Source organism: Pseudorca crassidens, chromosome 1, assembly GCF_039906515.1.
Source record: "Pseudorca crassidens isolate mPseCra1 chromosome 1, mPseCra1.hap1, whole genome shotgun sequence".
In the NCBI taxonomy this organism is placed as follows: domain Eukaryota; kingdom Metazoa; phylum Chordata; class Mammalia; order Artiodactyla; family Delphinidae; genus Pseudorca; species Pseudorca crassidens.
Genome location: NC_090296.1, coordinates 114,107,206 through 114,130,752, shown reverse-complemented (window position 1 = coordinate 114,130,752; position 23,547 = coordinate 114,107,206). Strand labels below are relative to the sequence as shown.

Below are 23,547 nucleotides of genomic sequence, written 5' to 3'. Positions count from 1 at the left end.
GAAGGACAACTGAGACTTTTCAGAATCCCAGGGGCCGGACAGAGCTGATCGCGGCCACCAGCGCTGCCGGGTTACTTCCTGGGTCCAAGCATGTCAGTCTCCACGACTGTGACCGAGCCAGTCCCTCTGACCCTAAACCCAAACCTCAGAGGAGACCCCTGAAAAGTTGGAACCGAGAAAGGCCATGCCTTAGGGCTTTGCTGGGAGTGTTGGGGACAGAGGGGAGCACCCCACAACTATCTGGCTGAGGGTCAGGGCCACCAAGTAGGGGCCCCCTGCCCCACGACACCCGTGCAGGCCGCTATTTCCCCTTACAGTGTGGGACCCAGGGAGGAATTTATCTGGAACCATAGAAGTCAGGAAGTCTTCAAACATCCATTCTTTACACACATTCTTTTTTACATATTATAATTTTTATCACTTTTTATCTGTTTATGAATATAATAGATGCTCAGTTTGAGAAAGTCAGAGAATACATAGAAATTTAAAGAAAAAACTCAGAGTCACTCATAATTTCTCGATCCAGGGGTGAGTACAAAAACCATTTTGTTGTAATTTGTTCATTCTTCATCCATTTCTGATTCACTTTGTTTTCATATTTTAGATCATGACTTCATACACAATTTGCTTATTTCACTTACCCTTATGTCGTATCATTAAATAGACTGGAAAACATTTGAATACTTCTCTAACATGCCTTCACATGAATTTATCATAATTCATTTAACCAGTACCCTGGTGTCAGAGGCAGCATGAGGCAGTGACCAGAACATGGCCAGACAGACCTGGGTCGGAATCCCAGCTGCCACTGAGTTAGTGGTGTGACCTTGGGCAAGTCATATAACCTCCAAGTGCCATTTGAAAAATAGAGGCTCTAATGCCTAACTCACAGGCCTACTTGAAGATTAGAAATATAAGTGTAAAGTACCTGGTGCTTTAATAGCCTGGCCACATATTATTTATGATTATATAAATTGCCCCCATGTTTCCACTGTTATAAATAATGCTTTGGGGAACATCTCCATGCATAAATCTTTCTCTACAACTGTGACTATTTCCTTAGGATAGATTCTTAGAAATGGAATTATAAGACCAAAGGGTCTGAATATTTTTAGGACTCCAGATATATAACCCCACATTGTTTTCCAGAAACCTTTACCAGCATTGAGCATTATCCCTTTAAAAAAAAAACCAAAAAAACTTTACCATTTTGATAGAGAAAAAGTGATATCCAGTTGTTGTTTTGACTTGATGATTAATGAGACTAAACATTTTCCAAAATGACTATTAGCTACTTGTACTTACTATTCTGGAACTGTCTGCTCCTGTCCATCCCTCGTGCTCCCGGAAACTGGCTGGGCTTCACACAATTAGTTTGTCCATTACTTCATTTGGCAAATATGTATTGGTATCTTCATGGTGCCAGGGACCCTGCTGGCCATTGGGGTACAATACAGAAGTGAAATAGACAGGCAAAGGGCCCTCCCCCATGGAGCTGCCACCTGGTGGGGAGACAGGTGATGAACAAGTCAACAGACAGAAAATAATTACTCGTAGTGAAAGTACTGTTCATTCCCAAATATTTAATTGGGCAGTGAATATGAGCCAGGCACTGGGGATCCACCAATGACCCAGGGAGACAAAGGCCATATCCTTGGAACTTAGCAGAACCAAGATTTGTACATAGGCTTCTCTTGCCAGCCCAGAGCATGCGCCATTGGACCGTATCCCTTGAGTTGGACTCCAGGGCAAGGAAGCAGGGAATCCAAGAAGCTTGTCTCTGACATCCAGCGTCTTCTCTGGAGTGTTAGTGTCTGAGTTCTCCCAGAAGCAGATGCCGAGAGCAAGAGATTTACTAGGGACACAGCTATGAGGGAAAATGGGGAAGGGGCTGAGGAGGCTAGGGGAGCATGAGACTGCAATGCAGGTCTGACCTGTGTGAAGGAAAGAGAGAAGGAAGGAAGGTTGATTGGAAAGTTTTAGACTGAAGCACAGTTCTAAGAAAGTTTGGTGAGATGGGGAGTCTTTAAGCCAAACTTGTCCGTCAGAGGAGTCCCAGATTTGCCAAGAATGTGTTGACCGTAATATCCCTGCTGTGCTCTAGCTGAGAGCAGCCCAGGGGAAGTGTGACCTCTGAGAAAATGTAGTGATGGATTTCAGACACAGTAGCTAGGGCCGTCAGTCAATTACACTCCCCACAGAAGCTCTGAGAAGAAAATGGTCACCACACCCAAGATCATGGATGCATATTGGCTGTTGGATCAGACCTCTGCCAGCCAGAGTTTGCCTGACTCTCTAGAGGTCATGCCAGGCAGCCCCTGCCTCCAGCCAAATGGTTCTTTTGCTGGGCTCGCCAGAGAGGGGATGGAGATGATCTTGCTCGCTCTTAAAGAGCCCTAGCAATGCATGGATGGAGGGTATTCTCTCCAATATAGACATTGCCATAGAGGGGAGGACATATCTACCCCAAGGTTCCATTTTAACTCAACAAGTGTTCCTTGAGTACCTACAATATGCAGAGTAACTGGGTCTCACTGCAGCCCTCTTGTGCCTGCCCACATACTGGGCATCTGCCTTGGGTGCAGAGTGGGTGAAGCGCTGGACCTCCCAGTCCATAAGGGAAGAGGCTGCCTCCTGCTTTGGTCTCTGTGTATTTGTATTATAAAGAGCACTTGTTTGGGAGTCAGGAGACCTGTGTCTAATCCTGATTTTGCTACTTCCTTGCTATGTAACTTTAGACAAATTATATAACAACTCTGAGCCTCAGTTTCTTGGGGCTAATAAGAAACATGTAATAAGACCATGTAATCTTGGCGTCGTCTGGCAAACAAATAATACATTAAGAAATTTAACCTCAGAACTTCCCTGGTAGTCCAGTTGTTAAGAATCTGCCTTCCAATGCAGGGGATGGGGGCTCGATCCCTGGTTGGGGAACTAAGATCCCACATGCTGTGGGGCAGCTGAGCCCGCGTGCCACAACTACAGAGCCCACCCGCTCTGGAGCCCACGCACCACAACTAGAGAGAAGGCCACGCTGCAACGAAAGATCCCACGTGCCATAACAGAAGATCCCACTTGCTGCAAGTATAAATAAATAAATAAATAAACAACTCACAACTGGGGGAAAATACTTGCCAAAAAAAAAAGGAAAGAAATTTAACTTCAGAGGCCCTTCGATCCTGCAGCCCTGGGCAGACCAGACGTGGGGTGGGCAGAGGGTGGAATATGGCCACATTCCTGACCAGACTGTCCTCTCATCCTTCTCTCATCTGCTCAGCTGCCACCCGGTAACTGGAGCTTGCACCTGCCAGCCGGGGTGGTCTGGCCACCACTGCAATGAATCCTGCCCTGCTGGGTACTATGGCGCTGGCTGCCAGCTGCCTTGCACCTGTCAGAACGGCGCCAACTGCCACAGCGTCACTGGGAGCTGCACCTGTGCCCCAGGCTTCATGGTAAGATGGGAGGGGACTCCCGTGGCCTCTCCGCCCACCCCCACCCCTACACAAGAAAGGAGGGGCCAGCTCCTCCCACTTCCAGGTAGAATCAGGGAGTGTGGCCCTGTGCCCATGGATGCAGAATGAGGGTGTCTCCATGTGCCACTCAGAGATAGAGTCCATGACTAGAGAGCTGCCTAGGCTGTTCTTAAAGGCCAATTCTATTGGGGTTTGTAACTGTAAAAGTAATGGAAGGAAGGTGTCTTTCCGTTGTCCCCTCACCCTGAAACACCAGTTGTCTTCTTTGGTGTTTGGACAAAGAAGACAACTGGTTTGGATATTGCGTCCATATCCTACGCACACAATATTTTTCCATCATGATAACCACAGAGCACGTAATAAGCCCAGCGTTTTGTATTTTGCTTTCTTTTTTCCCATATTTGCTGCTTGGGCTTCTTAATTATCATTTTAAATGGCTGCATGACACTGCAGGAGCTGATGGCCCCCCTGCTGACTCAGCCATTCCCTTACTGCTGAATACTGATTTGTTTCCAACGTTCACAACAAATGTTGCAATGAGCATCTTTCTACAAACGCCATTTCCCCTCCTATTGAGTTATTTCCTTAGGGTGACTTCCCAGGGTCGGTGGGCATAATGTATTTATGGCTCCTGATGGATGTGGCCCTATTACTTTCCTCAAGGGTTATATAAAGCTACGCCTCCACCAGCCATGTATGAATGTACCTATTTCAAACCAACTCTGCTAACATTCTTTTCTTTTCTTAATTTTAGCTAATTATATAGGTAGAAAATGGCTCCTCAGTATTGCTCTAATTTGCATTTCTCTGATTACTAGGGAGAGTAAACCTTTCCCCCACGTGTTTGTTTACTATGTGTATTTCCTCATGAATTATGCAGGTCTTTATGAGGTTTGATTCCTGGGAACTTGACATTGGAAGTGGAATCCTGTTCAATGGCGGGGCATGCCCAGTGGGTCTGAGGACCCAAACATTCAGGGGACCCCCGTGGCCAGATTTTTTATGGTGCTATAAGAAGTGGTTTGTGTAGTACAAAGAGTGGCCTTTGCAACCAGCCCAGGGTCACATCCTGGCTGTCCTACTCACCAACTGTGTGACCTTGGGCCAGTGAGTTAACCTTTCTCAGGATCAGTTTCCTCACCTGTGGAATGGAACACCTGCCTTGCAAGGTTGCTGTCAGGTGTAGAGATGGGCTATACTGTATGGAGTACCTTGCCTCAGTGCTTCTCAGACTTTAGTGAACTCAGAAACCACAAGCAGACCTTGATAAAGTGCAGGTTCTGATCCGGTAGATCTGAGGAGGTGCCTACGGTTCTGCATTTCTTTTTTTTTTCCTTCAAATATTTATTTTTTATTTATTTGTTTATTTATTTATTTTGGCTGTGCCGGGTCTTAGTTGCAGCACACGGGCTCTTCGTTGCAGCATGCGGACTTCTTAGTTGCGGCATGCGAACTCTGTGGCACGCGAACTCTTAGTTGCGGCATGCACGCGGGATCTAGTTCCCCGACCAGGGATTGAACCTGGGCCCCTTGCATTGGGAGCGTGGAGTCTTACCCACTGGACCACTGGGGAAGTCCCGGTTCTGTGCTTCTAATCAAGCTCCCAGGTGATGCCAGCGCTACTGGTCAGTGGCCCCACTTTGAGTAGGAAGAGGATGGTGCTCAACTTGGGCTGCCCATTGGAATCACCTGGGGAGCTCTACAAACACTGATGCCCCTGCCCTCTCCTGGAGATGCTGATATATTTGGTCTGAGTGTGGTCTGGTTGTGGCCAGTGTGCTGCCAAGGTGGCGATCCACTGGAAGGAAGCCCTTGTCATGATGTAAGAGTACAGGTTTGCCTGGTGACAGTGTCTTTTGTGGGCAGGTTGCCCCTGGTCTATACAACAAAACTCTGTTCAGCTCCTTCTTCCCCCTCCCCAATGCAGATAAAACTGGGTGAAGGTGACTCCAGTGGCATCTTCAAAAGAGAAAAAGATCTGTCCCTCCTGCAAATTTCCTCTCTAATTTACCTTTATTGGTGTGAGCTTGGTCCATAACTTCCATAGAAAAATGGAGTGCCCGAGGTTTGGGGTTTGGGTAGGAGCGAATGGTTGTTTGGGATTAAAAGTCTCACCTAGTCAAGTGATCAGGTGACTGAAGCCAAAATGAAGTGACCACACAGGACTTCTCGGGGGACATCCAGACCCCAGTCCTAGCTTGGCTACCAGGGTAGTTCTGACTTAGGGCAAGTGGCTTCCGCTCTCAGGGTCCTAGTTTCCTCATCTGTAAATCGCGAGTGTGCAGGGGGAGATGAACTGACTGATTTCTAAGATGGTCTGCTATGCAGACCCTACGGACCAAGTCAGGAAACACACCCTTCTGGAGGAAATGAGAGAAAGTAGGAGCAAGTGGGTGTGTGTGTGTGTATTGGCCAGGGGAAGGGGGCATCACTGAGGTTGTTACAGTCTGATTGTATACATTGTCTATGGGCCTCCCTGTTCCCCCTTCTTCACCCCCAGCTGCCTGCCTCAAGCACTGCTCCTCAAAAGAAGGGGAAATCCAGGCCCTGGGTGGGTGAAGGTTGGGGATGGTCCTAGAGAGGCTAGTGTCTGTGGGCCCACTGCCGCCAGGCCATGGCTCCAGGAATCTGGAGGCCAGGCCCCTGCGTCTCTTCCTTCCATCTGGGATGCAAATGACTTCCTGCTCTTGAACTTTGGGGGACTTGGCACTTGTAGGAATCATCTTGAAGTGGAGTCCCACCTGCCTGGGGCTCAGGGCTAAATAAGACAGATTGTGAGCGAAGCGGCCCTGGTGAGACCCTGTGAATTCCCGTCCATCTCCTCCCGCCAAGCCTCATTTTACCTGGAAAGTTTCTTTTGGGGCGCTGTCGGGTGTTGAGCAGTGGCTGCTTGAGGTGATTACAGAATAGTCAGTTGCTCTCATCCAGCGTGGCTCATTCCTGCACACACCAGGTTCCGAGGGGGAAACCAAACCATTGCCCTCGCGCCAGCTTCTGAATGAATGTAACTTCCTGCAGTTAGCCAGCTCTGGTCAGGGTGGGAGATCAGAGCCGTTAGAAAGCAGACTTGGCTGAGACCCTCCCCCAAATGTCCTGCAGTCAGTGATAATTAGCATTGCCTTTATTTGTTAGGTGGTTTGTGAATTTATGCACCTGCCTTTTTCCTTGAAGGAGTTTTAGGGTGGGCAATTAATTTGAGACTAATTAAAAGAACCCTTTTCTGAGAGTTTGGAGACCTTGAGCCTCAGCTCAGTAACCTTGGACATGTCGCTTTACCTTGCTGGGCCTCAGTGTCCTCATCTGTAAGGTGAGAGTCACATCAGTCCTGTCTGCTACTGGATGTGAGTAGCCAACATGGTAATGGATGTGAGGCCTATGCCCAGCTGTCCTCTCCCATCAGAGCTCTTCCTGCCAAGGGCTCTTTAGGGAGGATGTTGGGATACATTTGTGAAAACAGGGTCTCTCAGAGTCTGAGGACTGAGAATGGCCTCAGCCTCAACATAACCATGAGGAGTACTGAACTACCCCTGGGAGCCCAGTGGCATGCCTGATCCAGCCAGGTGGTCCCCACCCCCCGAGGCCATAAGAATATGGGGCAGAAGCAAGCCCACCTGACACTCAGGGTGTTCTAACCCTCCCACTCTTTCTCCTTCCTTCCCAGGACACTGGATATTTTCTCTGCCAAGAACTTGGGGGAGCTGCTGAGGGTATGGAAAGGCTAATCAGATGCCCATCCAGCCTTCTAAGAGCTTGTGCCCAATAATAGTCATATTCACGTTAGCAGCAAACACTTACTGAGTCCTTGCCACATGCTTCATCTCTGTTCCTCACAGGAGCCCTACAGAGGTGCCCTTTCACATGCCTCGGCCTGAGAATGAGGGGCTTGAAGTTCAAACAGGATAAGTGACTTGCCCATGATCACAAAGCCAGTAGTGGTGGGAGCCACCACAGCTCTCATCTATTAGATGATAGACTTTGACTGATGGGTCACCATGGAACCACACAAATCTGGGTTCAGATCGTGGCCTTCCAATCCCCACTGTCCCTACTGAAAAGTCACTTATCCTGCCTAAGTCTGAATTTCCTCATCTGTTAAGAGGAGACTCAGCCATGAGAGTGAGAAACTTCAAATGGAAAGTTCAGGGCCTGGAACACTAGATGCCCAGTAAAAGGGCAGTAATTGCTGGTGAAATGTGACAGTGTGGGAGAACTCTGCTTCCCTCAAGCCCGGCACTCCCTTCCAAGGAGAGTGCCAGGATGAGTTATGCCCGGGGATTCCCGATGCAATAAAGCCATAAACGTGCACGGTTGCTGTTCCAGGCAGATCCACCCAAGCACCTGTGGATCGCCCTCAGTGGTCAGTGTCAGGAGGCGCTGTGGGGAGGCCATACCTGTCAGTGTTTGGGGAAATGAACATAGGGATGGAAGTGGGAAGAGAGTCTGGGCATTTTACATGTTAGCTTGGCAGCAGCAATGGAATCACTTCGGGTATGCAATGCGGGACTACATTGGGGCTGCTGAGTGCGAGAAAAGAGCCCTGGGCTGAAAGGCAAGAAACCAAGTTCCTAGCTCTGGTTCTTCTAACTCTTGGGGCTTCCATTTCTCATCTATAAGATGGGAATGAAATTCTCTGTCCAACAGAAACAATGGTGCGGGAGCCAATCATTAAAATGGGAGTACTTAAAACTGGGCGTGGCATCGGTTCAGCACCTTGGACAGTTCCCACGAGCTTCTGCTGCAAGGTTGCTCTTGCCCTGTGAGAACCCAGGTTCCTTACCAGCCAGAGCACCAGGGTGAACAGGGGTAGGGGAAGGCAGAGTGAGGGTCACATGACAGGGGTCTCAAGCTGGCAGAGTCCTGCGAGTGTCCGAGTGAGGGATGATTCAGGAAGTGAGGGGAGGGTATTGTGGTTGAGGGGACTAAGTGGAGCTATCCATCCACTTGGAAGTTGGGGTCCCATCACCCCTCTCCATGGCTTCTCATTACCCACCAAAGAAAGCTCAAACCCCAGTCCTTTGTAACCTGCCCTTAAAACTAGTTAGTCCACCCTAACCTTATCCCCTGCTACCTGCCACAAACCTGTGCTGTGGCCACACATATCCGCTTTTCCCCAGACACAGCGTCTGCTTTGGGCCTCTGCCTGTGCTGTTTCTCAAGCTTTTCCCTCTTCCTAGAATGGCCCTCCCCACTGTCTTTATCTCAGTCTATGAAAATCCTTGTCAGCCTTTCAGGCTAAAGTCAAAGGCTGCCTCTTCCATGAAGTGTTCCCTGAATATTCCTCACTTTAGAATTCAGGACACTTTGAAATGAATAAAAGTCTTGGGAAGAGCAATGAATGCCCTTAGCAGAAGTTTCCAGAACTGACCTTTATAGGAAGGAAACTCATGGCATTTCCGAAGGGCCTTGCCAGCAGGGCGGGAGCTTAAATCTACCCACTGGTTTCTCTGCATTTCAGATAAACAGGCAGCTGCAGTGGGACTAGAGCAGCTGTCCCCCAGCATCATCTCCAGGTTCTATGGGCAAATGGTATGAGTTTCTACCTTACGCAATTCTATATAGTGGTGTTAGCCAGAGACTCTAGAGCCAGATTCCCTGCTTTCATGTACCAGCTTTGCTTCTTGTTAGTTGTGTGACCTCGGGCAAGATATAACCTTCCTGTGCCTCTGTTGTCTCATACGTGAAAGGGTAATAATAATAAAGTCCAGTGAATTATTGGGCTGATTAAATTAATTCATACATATAAAATAACTAGAATACCTGGTATATTAGTCATCGTTCAACAAGTGTTAGCTGTTATTATCATTATTGTTGGGGATGCTGCCACTGCTATTGTCGCTGTTGTCATGTACCCAAGGGGTCCCCTACCTGAAGAGGCTGACTGGTCCAGGCCTGAGTCCCCTGTTTGGGGGTACAGGTGGAAATAGGGGCGAGGGGAAGAGAGCAGAGTTAGTTGAAACTTCCTCCTGGCTGGGAGCTGCAGGGTTCCCAAGGGCTCCAGGGTTCCCAAGAGCAGCCACAGAATGAAGAACAGACTTTCTCATCACAGCGGGGAGAAGGCCAGTTTCTCAGCCCCTCCACATTCCTCTGCTGGCCAGCTTTCCTTAATTAAGGCCTCACCTACGTGGCCAGCCTGATGAAGGCTCCTCCACTGCTCTAAAACTAATTGTTGCCGCCTTGGCACCTGGAGTGAACAGCCTGTGAGGTCACTGCCGGTGCTACAAAGACTTGATTTCCCAGACCTCCTCCCCACATTGACGCATTGAGCCCGTGTGGCCGGGAGATAGGGGGCCCTCCGGTTGTTCCTCAGCACAGATGCTCCCTTTCAGCTCCGGCTATAAGGGGGATGGGGAGTGTGGGAGGCGGGGGGGGCGGGGGGGGCTGGTGTCCCCTCCCATGGGATTCGGGGCCTGTATTTCTCCCCGGATGACAGAATTTCTATTACCTTAAAGGGCTCATCTATTTATGCTGCAATTTTTTGCAGCCCTGTCTGACGTTATTGAACCTTGCATACTGGTGAGGGAAACGGGCACTCCATCACCCAAATGAACAAACTAGTGTACCCATTTTTCTCTCCTCTCTCCCTGCTGTCGGTAGGTCACAGGCAAACCTCAGCTGCTCAGGCCAGTGAAGGCGGGAGGGGGATGACAGTTACAGTGGAGCAGTGACTGAATTTTCCTCCAAGGTTTCCTATGGCCTTTGAAGACGTCACCCTCCCCCAGCACACACACACCCCCGCACCAGCTGGGCAAAGCGCATGTCTGCCTCTTGTGTGGCTCTTGAGCTGAAACTAGGGAGAGAGGGCAGCTGCGGGGCCAGAAGAGAATGTGGACTGAAAATTAGAGCCAGGTGACGTATATAATGTGTGTGCATTTCCTGTTCTAATTGTTTCGTTCTTCATCACACTGAGGTCAGACTGTTAGCCCCATGCCTAGAAAACCAGCTTCTCATCCCCTAACCACCCCACCGTTGACTAGCTTCCTAATTAGTATACTAAAAGATTTTCCTGGGTGCTGTGCTGGGGATGAGGAATTCACTCTCTAGCTGCCATGCCCGTGTGAGCAGGGGAGCACAGGTAGTGCAAAGTAGCAGAAATGATCCAAAAATATAAACACATACACACACATACATAGTCCGGTACTCAAATCCCAGCTCCGTCGTCTTCTGCTGAATGGCCTTGGCCCAGTTACTTATGCTTCTCAAGTCTTAGTTTTTCATCTATAAAACAGGAAATAATGGCACTACATTCTAGTGTTATTCTTTGGATTGAATTAGATGAAATATGCACAGTGCTTAGGAAAAAGCCTGGCATGTACTGAATGTTCAATAACTGATTGTCAAGGTTCCTTGTGTTTACTGGAGGTAAAGGTCATGGACTTTGGGGTCAGACAGGCCTGGATTGGAATCCCAAGTCTTCCGCTCTGTAGCTGTGTGACCTTAGGCAACGTACTCAGCCTCTTTGAGCCTTACTTTCCCATCTGTTAAATGGGTTAATAATGCCTGCCCTTCCTGGTCTGTGTGAGCACAAAATGAGAATTACCCTTTACAGTGGCAGACTCGGAAGAACACTCCGTGCTTCTCTGGTGCACCCTCTCATTTTGCAAGGAGGCAACCAAGGTCCAGACAGGGAAAGTGACTTAGGTCACACAGCAAATCATTGGCAGAACTGGGACGTGAAGCGAGTGACATAGCTCCCAGTCAGATTCTTTTTCCACCTTCACCTCCATCTCATGAGTTCGCTGTCCCCACAGCAGACACCTACTGATTTTTCCCAGGGCAGAGAGGGATAGGGGTGTCACCAGAGTGTTAAATCATGTTGGCAATTAATCCACAGAGCAAAATAGGGAAAATTGGTTTTATGTCACAAAGGCTGAGTCCAGCCTTCCCGCTCTGGGACTCCATGGTTTGTAGCTTTATTAGGGAAAATTGCTGACTCTTCGGTTCTAAAAAATAAATGGTCCCCCTGTCACACCACCCTCTCCCGGCCGTGCTCCTCACGTCTTTATCACTGCCCTCATCACTGGGGTCCGGAGCCGGGGCTTGGGTCTCAGGCCTGGTCCCTGCAGCTCTCTCCATACAGCAGAAGAAGCTCTTGGGGCAGGTCTGAGGTGTCCATGCTTTAAACACTCCCAGTTTTCCTTTTGTCCAAGTCTCTGGCGATGATGGTGTTTCTTCCCTTTTCAACTCCCAGTCCTGGCCGCCCCGCAGACTGTACAACGTGGGGTGGGGCCACGAGTCAGAGGAGCTTCCCTGAAAGGTCTGGAGGAAGTGGATGGCCGAGTGAGGGTGACAGTGGCCCACGTTCGGAGCACTGAGGAACCGTGGCGGGCCCTAGGCCAGGCTCTCTGTTTTTCATACGTTATTTTTACTTAATCCTCGCGGCAACCCTGTAAGTAGAGGCTGTGAGGATCCCCACTTTGCAGATGAGGAAACTGAGGCTCAGAGAGCTGAAGTAACTTTCCCTAATTGGTCCGTGGTCACCAGGAGCTGAGCCTATAGCTGTTTGAATCCAGAGCCTACCCTTTGAGCCACAAACAGAAGTTGTCTGGAGAGGAGAGGGCTGTGGATCTGTGGTAAGTAGCCAGCTTTGACATTCTCTCAGGCCTTTTCCCAGGAGAGGGGACAACGCTAGCTACCTTACTCCTCAGTTGGAACCTAGTGACTTCCCGCCCTTTGTCTTCAAGGGGAGGTGGCTGGGACCCTCAGTCTCCCTCCCTTACCGTGGCACAGCACTTTACAGTTTACCCAGCTAGCTGTCTCACACCTAAGCTTGTTAAGTCCTCACAGCTCTCCTGTGAGGAAAGCAGGGCGAGTATTGTTAGCTGTATCTCACAGATGAGGAAACTGCAGTTCAGAGCAGTTATAAGACCTGACCTACCAGGACCTCGAACTGGGCCTAGAACCCAGGGCTTATGGCTCCAAGACCAAGCTCGCCTCAGGACGGCCGTGCGGGGTAGTCCGTGCTGAGCAGAGGCCAGCCGGGAGTCAGACCCGGGCCCCAACCCTGGATCAGCCGTCTACTCACTGTTCGACTTTACCCACGTCCCTTCACCTCTCTGTGCCTAACTTCATCTTCCGCAAAATGGGGCACAAACCCTGCTCCCTGTATCCTCGGTCTGGGGTGAAGCTGAGATGAGACACGTTGCTGGGAAGGCTAGAAGCAGTGCCAGGTGTGTGCACCCGGAGGCGTGAGGGAGAGCAGTGGGGTCCAGGCCGCAGACTAACTCCCTCGCCAAGGCTGTGGGTCTGGACCAAAGGAAGAGCCCACTCCCCACCTGCTACCCCTGCCCTGAAGCCCCAAAGCCCCACCTAGCCTGGCCCTTCCCCAGCCATCTCCCCGCTTAGTCCTTAGCACCAGTAATTCCATCTGCAAGAGTGATTACGGACCCCAGGAGGGGAAGGGACTCCTGACAGAAGATGTCTGGAAAATGCAAAATGTTGCAGAAAAAGTTCATGAATAAATTACTTTAAGGTGAGGCTAATAGGAAGACTAACAATGGGGGTAAATGAAAAAAACAATCTCAAAAGTTCTCTCCAAAAACACTACGAAGTAATTGTTCTCCCCTCTCCTAAAAGTTCTGAGGAGTGTTCACTCCCTGAGACCGGCCCAGGGGAGCGGGGCCCAGGTGCTCCAGCCCTCAGCACAGGTGGCCCCAGTGAGCAGGGGTGTAGGGAATCCAAAGGAAAGAGTGAAAGCAGAGCAGGCTGGACCCGGCAGCCAGGTGGGCACTGGTGCTGAACTCAGCAGGCAAGAGGGAGTCACTGCAGTCCTGAGCAGGGCCGTGACGGAACGCTGCCTCACTTGACCTCCACACCCTGTGTGGGGAGACGGTGACATCACAGGTTAGGGACCCAGCATGCAGTAGGTGTGCAGCAGATGCTGGTTCCCATCACTCCCCATGGTTCAGTGGAGGCTGCTGGCAGAGGGGGAAGAGCATGAGGTTTGAGTCAGGAAACCTGAGTTTGAATCTCAGCTCTGCCGCTCGCCAGCGGGGTGACATGCTCGCCAGCAGGATCACCTCTTGAGCCGCACTGTGCTCACCTCGCACGTGGAGTTCCTCCTAGGATGGTATAAGGATGAAACAGGGTACACTACCAAACTGGCACAGAGTGGGTAAATCTTAAATTTCTTTTCTTCCATCTGCAGTGGGCTTGGGCTCAAATTCGGCCGCGGGAAATAATCAAATGCCTAAAGCATTTATAGCAGTTCCTCTGGGCCAGACACTGTTCTAAGAACATTACATGTAATAATTTATTTAATCGTCACCCCTACCCTTGGAAGAAAGTACTATTATAATCCCCGTTTTTGGAGATAGGGAAACGGAGACACAGAGAGGTTAATAACTTGCACAGAGTTTGTGAATTCTACCCCAATAATGCTGAAAAGGAAGAAGTTGCCCAAGGTCCCATAAGTGTCAGAGCCAGGACCTGAACCCAGTAGTCAAGTTCCAGAGCCCACTGACCTGCCCCTTCTGTGGGCAAACCCAGAGTGAGCCTCGTGGCCCCCCACCAAAATGAAACCTTAAGCATGGCCAAAGGGGTGCTCCAACCGTGAGAGCTGAATTAGGAAGTGGTGTCAAACTATAGGACAACCAGACATCTGTCTGGGAGCTGAGGGAAAGTGTCAGTTTCCCAGGTGGTGGTGTGGATAGAGCACCCAGTCATCACCATGACACCCATCTGTATCACGGTTAGATGTCGCCAGTGCCATTTTACACACAAGGACACAGTCATGTCAAGGTTACACAACTCTGAGCATCTCAGCCTTCCCCTCTCTCAAACCGGAGGCTGAGCCCCTCCCCAGGCAAATGCTGCCAGGACAAACCCCTCCTGCCCCATCTCCCTCTGAGGGCTTGCTCCCCTCTTTTCCCCCAGGCCTGCAACCCCAGACAGGCTTTGACCCAGGCCTTCAGCCACCTCATCCCTTCCTGCTGGGAGGTCTGAACTGAGCTGCCTTCAAACCTGCCCCCCGAGGCCTCAGGTTCTTTAATGGAGAGCACATCCCAGGCCCATATCATGTATAGTGATGCATTCTATGAGAACTTGTCTGAGACACCTCCAGGCCCAGAGGAAACCAGCTTTAAAAGACTTGAGTAATTTATAGAGTTGGGGGATGGGAAGGATGGACAGTGTGGACAGTAGAGGCAGCCTTTCCCACCTCCATTTCTTTCGTGGTTTTTTTTTTAACTTATTTTTGGCTGCGTTGGGTCTTCATTGCTGCGCGAGGGCTTTCTCTAGTTGAGGCGAATGGGGGCTACTCTTCATTGCGGTGCGTGGGCTTCTCATTGCAGTGGCTTCTCTTGTTGCGGAGCACGGGCTCTAGGCGCGTGAGCTTCAGTAGTTGCAGCACCTGGGCTCAGTAGTTGCAGTGCATGGGCTCTAGAGCACAGGCTCTGTAGTTGTGGCGCACAGGCTTAGCCACTCCGCGGCATGTGAGATCTTCCTGGACCAGGGATCGAACCCGTGTCCCCTGCACTGGCAGGTGGATTCTTAACCACTGTGCTACTAGGAAAGTCCCCCTCCTACATTTCTTTTTGTTCCGCAGTAAAAGCCTCTCAGGTTTCAACTTCTGGCCTTTCTTTGCATTCATTCTATAACATTTTTTTTTAATGATTCCACAATCGATAAGCCACTGGATTTGCCTGAGTCTGGACTCGCAACCTCTCTCAAACAGAAAAGAGTGGCCCACGTGCCTGCCTTCAGGGCAGGGGGTTCCTAAAATAGGCTGAAACACAGAGTCACTTGCCTGCTCTCGGGGACCTGCCTTTGTCTTTTTTTTTTAATTTTATTGAAGTATAGTTGATTTACAATGTTGTGTTAATTTCTGTTGTACAGCAAAATGAGTCACTTATACATATATATATTCTTTTTCATATTCTTTTCCATTATGGTTTATCACAGAATATTGAATATAGTTCCCTGTGCTTTACAGTAGGACCTTTTTGTTTATCCATCCTATATATACCAGTTTGCATCTGCTAATCCCAAACTCCCAATCCATCCCTCCCCCACTCCCCGCTCCCTTGGCAACCACAAGTCTGTTCTTTATGTCTGCGAGTCTGTTTGTGTCATAGATAAGTTCATTTGTGTCATACTTTAGATTCCACTTGTAAGTGATATATGGTATTTGTCTTTCTCTTTCTGACTTACTTTGCTTAGTATGATAATCTCTAGGTCCAACGATGTTGCTGCAAATGGCATTATTTCATTCTTTTTAATGGCTGAGTGATATTCCATTGTATGTATGTACCACATCTTCTTTATCCATTCATCTGTTGATGGACATTTAGGTTGTTTCCGTGTCTTGACTATTGTAAATAGTGCTTCTGTGAACATAGGGGTGCATGTATCTTCTCAAATTATAGTTTTGTCTGGGTATATGACCAGGAGTGGAACTGCTGGGTCACATGGCAACTCTTTAATTTTTTGAGGAACTTCCATACTGTTCTCCATAGTGGCTACACTGATTTACATTCCCACCAACAGTGTAAGAGGGTTCCCTTTTCTCCACACCCTCTCCACCATTTATTATTTGTAGACTTTTGTGTGTGTGTGTGTGTGTGTGTGTGTGTGTGTTACGCGGGCCTCTCACTGTTGTGGCCTCTCCCGTTGCGGAGCACAGGCCCCGGACGCGCAGGCTCAGTGGCTATGGCTTACGGGCCCAGCTGCTCCGTGGCATGTGGGATCTTCCCGGACTGGGGCACAAACCCGTGTCCCCTGCATTGGCAGGCAGACTCTCAACCACTGCACCACCAGGGAAGCCCTATTTGTAGACTTTTTAATGATGGCCATTCTGACCAGTGTGGGGTGGTACCTCATTGTAGTTTTGATTTGCATTTCTGTAATAATTAGCAATGATGATCATCTTTTCATGTGCCTATTGGCCATCTTTGGAGAAATGTCTGTTTAGGTCTTCTGCCCATTTTTTGATTGGGTTGGTTTTTGTTGTTATGAATTGTATTAGCTGTTTGTATGTTTTGGAAATTAAGCCCTGTCAGTTGCATCATTTGCAAATATTTTCTCCAAGTCCGTAGGTTGTCTTTTTGTTTTGTTATGGTTTCCTTTGCTATGCAAAAGCTTATAAGCTCAATGAGGTCCCATTTGTTTATTTCTGCTTTTATTTCTATTGCCTTGGTAGACTGACCTAAGAAAACATTTGTACAATTTATGTCAGAGAGTGTTTTGCCTATGTTCTCTTCTAGGAGTTTTATGATGTCTTATATTTAAGTCTTTAAGCCATTTTGAGTTTATTTTTATGTATGGTGTGAGGGTGTGTTCTAATTTCATTGATTTACATGTGGCTGTCCATTGTCCTCATTGTATATTCTTGCCTCCTTTGTCAAAAGATTTATTGTCCATAGGTGTATGGGTTTATTTCTGGGCTCTGTATTCTATTCCATTGAGCCGTATGTCTGTTTTTGTGCCAATACCACACTGTTTTGATTACTGTAACTTTGTAGTATTGTCTATAGTCTTGGGAGGGTTAAGCCTCCTGCTTTGTTTTTTTCCTCAAGATTGCTTTGGCAATTCTGTGTCTTTTATGGTTGCATATAAATTTTAGAATTATTTGTTCTAGTTCTGTAAAAAGCGTAATGGGTAATTTGATAGGGGTCGCATTAAATCTGTAGATTGCCTTGGGTAGTATGGCCATTTTAACGATATTAATTCTTCCGATCCAAGAACATGGGATATCTTTCCATTTCTTTGAATCATCTTCAATTTCCTTTATTAATGTTTTGTAGTTCTCAGCATATGTCTTTCACCTCCTAGTGAAGTTTATTCCTAAGTATTTTATTTTTTGATGCGATTTTAAGAGGAATTGTTAGTTTATATTCCCTTCCTGATATTTCATAGTTAGTGTAAAGAAATGCAACCAATTTCTGTAGTTAAACTTGTATCCTGCTACCTTGCTAAATTCGTTTATCAGTTCTAGTAGTTTTTGTGTGGAGTCTTTAGGGCTTTCTGTATATAGAAAAATATGGAACACTTCACGAATTTGCATGTCCTCCTTGCAGAGGGGCTATGCTAATCCTCTCTGTATCATTCCACTTTTAGTATGTGTGCTGCCTGAAGCAAGCACCTGCCTTTGTCTTTAGGGTAAAGTTTGAAGCCTTCCTGGCTGGGCCAGTCTGACCTTCAGGCTCCTGTCCCACTGCTACCCTTCAGCCGTGGTGCTCTGGAAAATCCAGATGGATTGCCTTAACCTGGAGACACACCCACCCTCCCATGTACAGTGTCTCCTCTTTACCTTGGTTCAGTCTGTCCTTTCCCTGGAATGCCCTTGCTCTCTATCCTCCTGGCCAAATTCTGCCTGTGCATCCACACAGGATCAGCTCAGTTGCCATCTCCTCATAGAGTCTACTTGCTTTCTTCCTATGGGACACAGCCTATCCATAGGACACTGCACACCCACTCTGGTGGCACACTGTGGATGATTCTGTCCTACTGGACAGAAGGTTGCTGGAGGGCAGGTCTTTCTGATTTGTCCCTTTTCCCCATCCTGCCAGCCTCCTAACCCCAGTCCACTCCCCGGCCTGCTCAGAGAATGATCAGTAAATCTCACTGAACAAATTCCCAGGTCCTTTAGAAGCGTCCCCTAAGTCATGAATGTGCCACATTTTGCTTGGACTCTAGTAAACACCCCCCATCAGCCCCTGCAGGGCCCTCTGTCCCCCACAATCTGGTTCCCACTTGGGACATTATCACTGTCAACATAGTCAGCCTGTGGCTCTGCAGGCCACCGCCCTGGGCCCACACCTCCCAGCCACCACCCCAGAGGAGCTGGGTTCTGCAGTACACACACACACACACCCCTCATATGTCCAACCCCACAAAGTGGACCCAGCATGTCCTTGCCATGCACGCCACGCGCAAAGCCACTGTGGTCAAATTCCCCCTTGAGGCTCTGTGACCAGGATCAGCCCAATGTCTGACATGCAGATGCTAAGCTTACCCCACAGCTGTCACACCACTGACACACTCACACCAAAGTCATACGCTGCATAGACCGTGCATGGGGCAGTGGGCTGGCGGGGGTTGGGGGTGGCCTATAAGCTACCATTCAAACCAAGACACTGGGACAGCAAAAGCCAAAATCCTATCCCTAACCTGCTCTTCCACGCAGGGCAAATATTTGTACATCTGGTATACCTAGGGCCCACGTGTATTACTCACATGACATACATCAGGAGTGGGTACCACTCCTTGCACACACACAGGCTCACCAAAAACAGCCTGCAGAACATCTGGAAGTAGGGAGGCAGCCCACCTGCACCCTTCCCACGCTCCAGTCTCATCTTGCGCTGCCGCCCCCTCCATGTTCTACCCTCACACTCCTCTAAATGCTCGTGAAGACCCTCCCCGTGTGGGATTTCCCAGCACTTTAGAGCCACTGTTCTTCGGCACTTTTTAAAACCACTAGGGAAATCATGAAACCTAATGCAGAGTGATTGAGGCCATATGCTGTCAGTGTTTGCCCAGAAAGTCCCGAAGCTTCCAGCCCAGGCTTTGCAGGGAAGCCTCGTTCTGTCTGCTAAGGGAGTAGGACCCAGAAGGCCTGCGAGAGATGTCCTGATCCTCTGTGGCCAGAATCATCCCCACCTCCCAGGTACTCAGGAGCTGCCAGAGCATTTGACAGGGCTCAGTGCTGGGGGAGCAGAAGCGGGAGAGTGAAGCTGTCACGGGAAGCTCCCTTCTCTTAACTGAGAGCTGAGGCCGGCCTGTGTGCGCGATGTTGCGAGCATCCCCAGGCATCATTAGCACCAGCAGCGGCAGCAGCACCATCACCATCACTGTAACCAGCTTTCTCTCTTCCAGAGGATATACAGTATTTGATGGATGTTGGCACAATCCCCAGTCTAACACTCGCTCCCACTACCTGTTATTCCACATTAGCTTTATTCTTTCAAGCCTTAAAGGCCCTTGGACTTCAGGAGCCTCGTAACATAAGATACAAATGCCCCCTAAGAGTTCCCTCCAAAAGCCCCTGTTAGCCATTCCCGCCTCCACTGCCAGCATATGTTTAACATCAAATGTGTAGAAAAGCACTGACTACAGGGCCTGGTATGTATTAGGTGCTCAGGACATTGGGGTCCCTGTCACTGCTGCCCTGTCTGCAGTCAAGGCAGCCAGGTCTAGAGGAAAGAGTGGACTGTGGAGTCAGTTGGCCCCTTTCCCACAGTGTGACTCAGGGCAAGTTGACCCCTCCAGCCTCGCTTTGGCCTCTCTCCAGGATGGTTCTCTCTCTAGATAAGTCATTCCTTCCCTGCAGGGCTGTTATAAGAACAAAAGGAGACAAGGAACAAAAAGTGCCTGGCACAGGCTAGCACCAAGGGGGCAGTTAAAAATCTGAGTCTCCTTCCTCCTATCTCCAGCACTGGGGATGGGTCAGTCTGTCCTGAGCCAAGGGTCAGCCCTGTCTGTCGGGGTGAAGGGGCGTGGACAACAGTAAGGACCAGAGTCTTGCCCACACCTGCTCCCCCTTCTCCAGGGACTGCCCACTATGCATGTACCCAGCATGCAAGAACATTTCCAGGGAGTTTAGACTTGAGAGCCTCCTGATAAGATACAGATACCTCTCAAGAGTGTTCAGTAAGCCCTTATTAGCCTGTGATGCCGTCTTGGAGCTCAGGAGAGGCTCTCAGGGGAGGGAATGGTTGGAGAAGAGAAAGGGGCTACAGATGGGACAAGGGCATCAACACAGAGGAGCAAAGAAACTTGGTTTTACCATCGAAGTCTCCAGGAGGACCCCAGCTTGGTTTACCAGCTTAGTTTACCAGCTAAGTGAACAAGGCCTGAACTTGATCCCAAATGTCCTTTTTTGGCCACAATCACTGTGTCTCAGGTCTTCCTGAAATGTCTTGGTATCTGTTTGGGAACTATTAGGAGGTGTCTGAGCTCCTCTAGGGAGACCTCTTGAGGGGTCAAATTTATATAGCATATTTGTGCAAATTAGGAAGAAACACCCCTTTCTCAAGACATTCTACTGACATCTGCCAAAAAGCTGATGTAATATATACACAAGCTGTAGTGACTGCCATATGAGTGGCACCTCTAGAGTTGTGCAGTGCACAGCCTGCACAACTGTACAGAGCAGCCTCAGGTCACTGACAGCCTACTCATGTTGGACAGACTTAGGGTTTCCAGGCCTAACCTTCAGCCCTTCTCCACCTGTCTTCCAGGGGAGCCAGGCAGAATGAGTCAGCCGCACAGGCCCTGAGCATTACCCCTTTGGCACAGGGAAGCAGGGATGGGGATGGATGTGACAAGTGGCCTCTGTCCCTCTCTCCCTCTCATCTCTCTGGCCCTCTGTTCCTCATGCCTTATGCAGAGTTTCTCTTCCCCAACATGCATCCACTGTCAGTTGCTGCTTTATCAGTGACACACTAACTAGGTCCAGTGAGGTTTGCTCTGCATTGGAGAGGCCTCTGTGGCTGGCATGCAGTCCGAGCTGTTCTCTTTGCCTCGTGGACTGCGTGTCACTCTTTCTCCCTGGGAAATCACAAGTGAGGCTCCCACTGCCTAAGCCCTCAGAGCTGGGAGTGGCGGTGACCAAGAACGGTAGGCAGGGGGAGTGTAGCAGCCCAGGGCTGGCTCCCTGCTTGGCAAAGAGCAGACGCTTGCCTGACAAGGGGCTCTGTAAACAGTGAAGCACATTCCTCATGTGTGCTTCTGGCATTGAAGCGCCATTGGGCACCTAACTCAGCTTGCGTTGGTGGCCCTGAAACTCTAGGCACAGCACGGGAGAAGAGGGGAAGAGGAGCCACCAGAGGACTGGGGAGGCCACTGCAGAGCATCTGGAAGTAGGGAGAGGCCCAGCCTGAGCCCTTTCATGCCACAGCCTCATCTTGTGCCTCACCCCGCTCCTGCCACTGGAGGGTAAACTCCATGAGAGTAGGGACAAGCTCTGTTCTGCTCACGGAGTATCCCCTGGCCTATCACAGTATCAGACACATAGTAGTGTTTCAAAAACATTCCCTGAATGACTGAATTAATTCGACCCATAGGCACTGAGCACTGACTGTGGTCGAGGCACCATGCTAGGGCCAGGGCCGTAGGGCTGAGGAAAAGAGACCCAGTCCTTACCCTCATGGAACTTACAATCTAGTGAATGAGAGCTGATTTTGTGGTTTTTTTTTTTTTTTTTTTTTTGGCTGTACGTGGGCCTCTCACTGTTGTGGCCTCCCCAGTTGCGGAGCACAGGCTCCGGACGCGCAGGCTCAGCTCAGCGGCCATGGCTCAAGGGCCCAGCCGCTCCGCGGCATGTGGAATCTTCCCGGACCGGGGCACGAACCCGCGTCCCCTGCATCAGCAGGCGGACTGTCAACCACTGCGCCACCAGGGAAACCCTCTGATTTTGTTTTAATTCATCACAATTGTGAAAAGTGTCACAAAGGAACAGGGAACAGGGAAACCTGCTCTGGAAGTAGAAGGGCAGGGGAAAGTTAAAGAATATAGGAGCTGAAGGGGACCTTAGGTCACTCCTAGTCTAGCGTGATGGTTAGTGAGGCCAGGGCCTGTCACGGCACCTGGCCTATGGTAGATGCTCAACAGGCGTTTGTGGGTTGAATGGGTGAACGAATGAAGCCAGGTCACCGTGAGCCAGTACCTTTGACTCACTTAAACCCATGTACTGTGACCCCAGGTCCAGGGCCCTTTCTTGCCTAAGCCATCCCTACTCCTCCAGCAAGAAGACATGGGGGCCAGGCCGACTTCCCTGGTTGTCTGTCCCAGAGTCCTTTCTGCTGAGTTCCCACGGGCCTGCTGAGCCTGCCTACTACCTCAGCCTGGATCTAAAGAACACAGTCCACTCCGTTTACACTGCCTTCTACCCACAGAACATATTTAAGGGGACCCTGAGACAAACTTGCACAATTGCCTACCCCTTTTGTGTGAGGGAGGGTCAACCACTTTCCATTCTCCTCCTCTTTCACTCCAAAAAATACTCATTAATCTCCTGCCCATTGCAAGGAAAATGGATGAGCAACACAAGGAACCCAAACAGGGCCAAACTACAAAGCAGCATATTGCAGGGGAGAAAATTCAATAAACAACATTTGAAACAAATTTAATAGTACATATAACTCACTACCCACCAGGGTCTGGGCCTGTGTTGCCACATTGTACAAGAAGGCAGGTGGAGGGCTTCCCTGGTGGCGCAGTGGTTGAGAGTCCGCCTGCCGATGCAGGGGACGTGGGCTCGTGCCCCGGTCTGGGAAGATCCCACATGCCGCGGAGAAGATCCCACATGCCGCGGAGCGGCTGGGCCCGTGAGCCATGGCCGCTGAGCCTGCGCGTCCGGAGCCTGTGCTCCGCAACGGGAGAGGCCACAACAGTGAGAGGCCCCCGTACCACAAAAAAAACAAAAAAACAAAAAGAAAGCAGGTGGAGGGGAGATTTGCATCTCTTTAGTGAGACCAGCTCCAGGGGTTCTGCCAGTAGCTCTTTCAAATCAAGTTCAAAATGTTAACAGCCTATGCTGCATCTATAATTAGAAGGCCTTTGGATGGGAGGAGTTCACATCCATCCTCTATTCACAGAATGGAGACACTGAGCAGGACTGGCAGGCTTCCCTCCGCAGAAGCTGGAACCTCGGGGACCTGCCCCTGTGGGAAGTGGAGGGCTCCCTTTCCTGGGCTGGAGGAGGGGGGCGGGCTATGCAAGTGTAATGGGGATAGATAGCAATATAAAAACACCCAGATATCAACTGCCAGGTGCTGAGAAAGGGCCAAAGTGTCTGGACCTGGCCGGTGGCCCTTCCTCAAGGTCAGGGCCATGTCCTCTGGATGCTCTGTGCTTAGGTGGTGAGCGTGCTGTCGATGTGAGTGAGCAGGGGCAGCGTAGGCTATCCCAGAGTTTCACCACATCTGGGATCTTAGCATCCTCTGCTGAAATGGGAGCCAGAAGATTCGAGTTCCAAACCCATCTCTGCCTAGCATTGGCTGTGTGACCTTAGGCAAGTCACTTTCCCCCTCTTGGCCTCAGTTTCCTCACGTGTAAAACAAGGTAGCCGGACCAAGTGATTCCCAACATCCTTTCCAGCTCTGGCACAAGGAGCTGTCCCCCCACTGATAGGAAT

The 23,547-nt window shown here is 49.7% G+C and overlaps 1 protein-coding gene, 1 long non-coding RNA gene and 1 other non-coding gene across 27 annotated transcripts in view; 1 reads left to right on the top strand and 2 right to left on the bottom strand.

Annotated features, from left to right (window-relative positions):
- The window catches only part of MEGF11 (multiple EGF like domains 11), a 430,600-nt gene that overhangs the window by 353,038 nt on the left and 54,015 nt on the right, over nucleotides 1-23,547 (top strand). For all 25 annotated transcript variants that reach the window (XR_010946313.1, XR_010946306.1, XR_010946317.1 and 22 more), the window contains one exon: nucleotides 3,278-3,452. Coding sequence is in view for 20 of the 25 variants with exons in the window: in XM_067751212.1 (XP_067607313.1) it covers nucleotides 3,278-3,452 (175 nt within the window). In the remaining 5 variants the exon portion in view is untranslated. The remainder of the gene's footprint in view (nucleotides 1-3,277; nucleotides 3,453-23,547) is intronic.
- Nucleotides 1,566-6,647, bottom strand: LOC137231000 (uncharacterized). The gene is made up of 2 exons (XR_010946336.1): nucleotides 6,317-6,647; nucleotides 1,566-1,934 (listed from the first exon to the last, which is right to left on the bottom strand). It is a non-coding gene; the product is annotated as an uncharacterized lncRNA (long non-coding RNA).
- LOC137207225 (U6 spliceosomal RNA) lies at nucleotides 17,443-17,550 on the bottom strand. Its single transcript, XR_010934993.1, has one exon. It is a non-coding gene; the product is annotated as a U6 spliceosomal RNA (small nuclear RNA).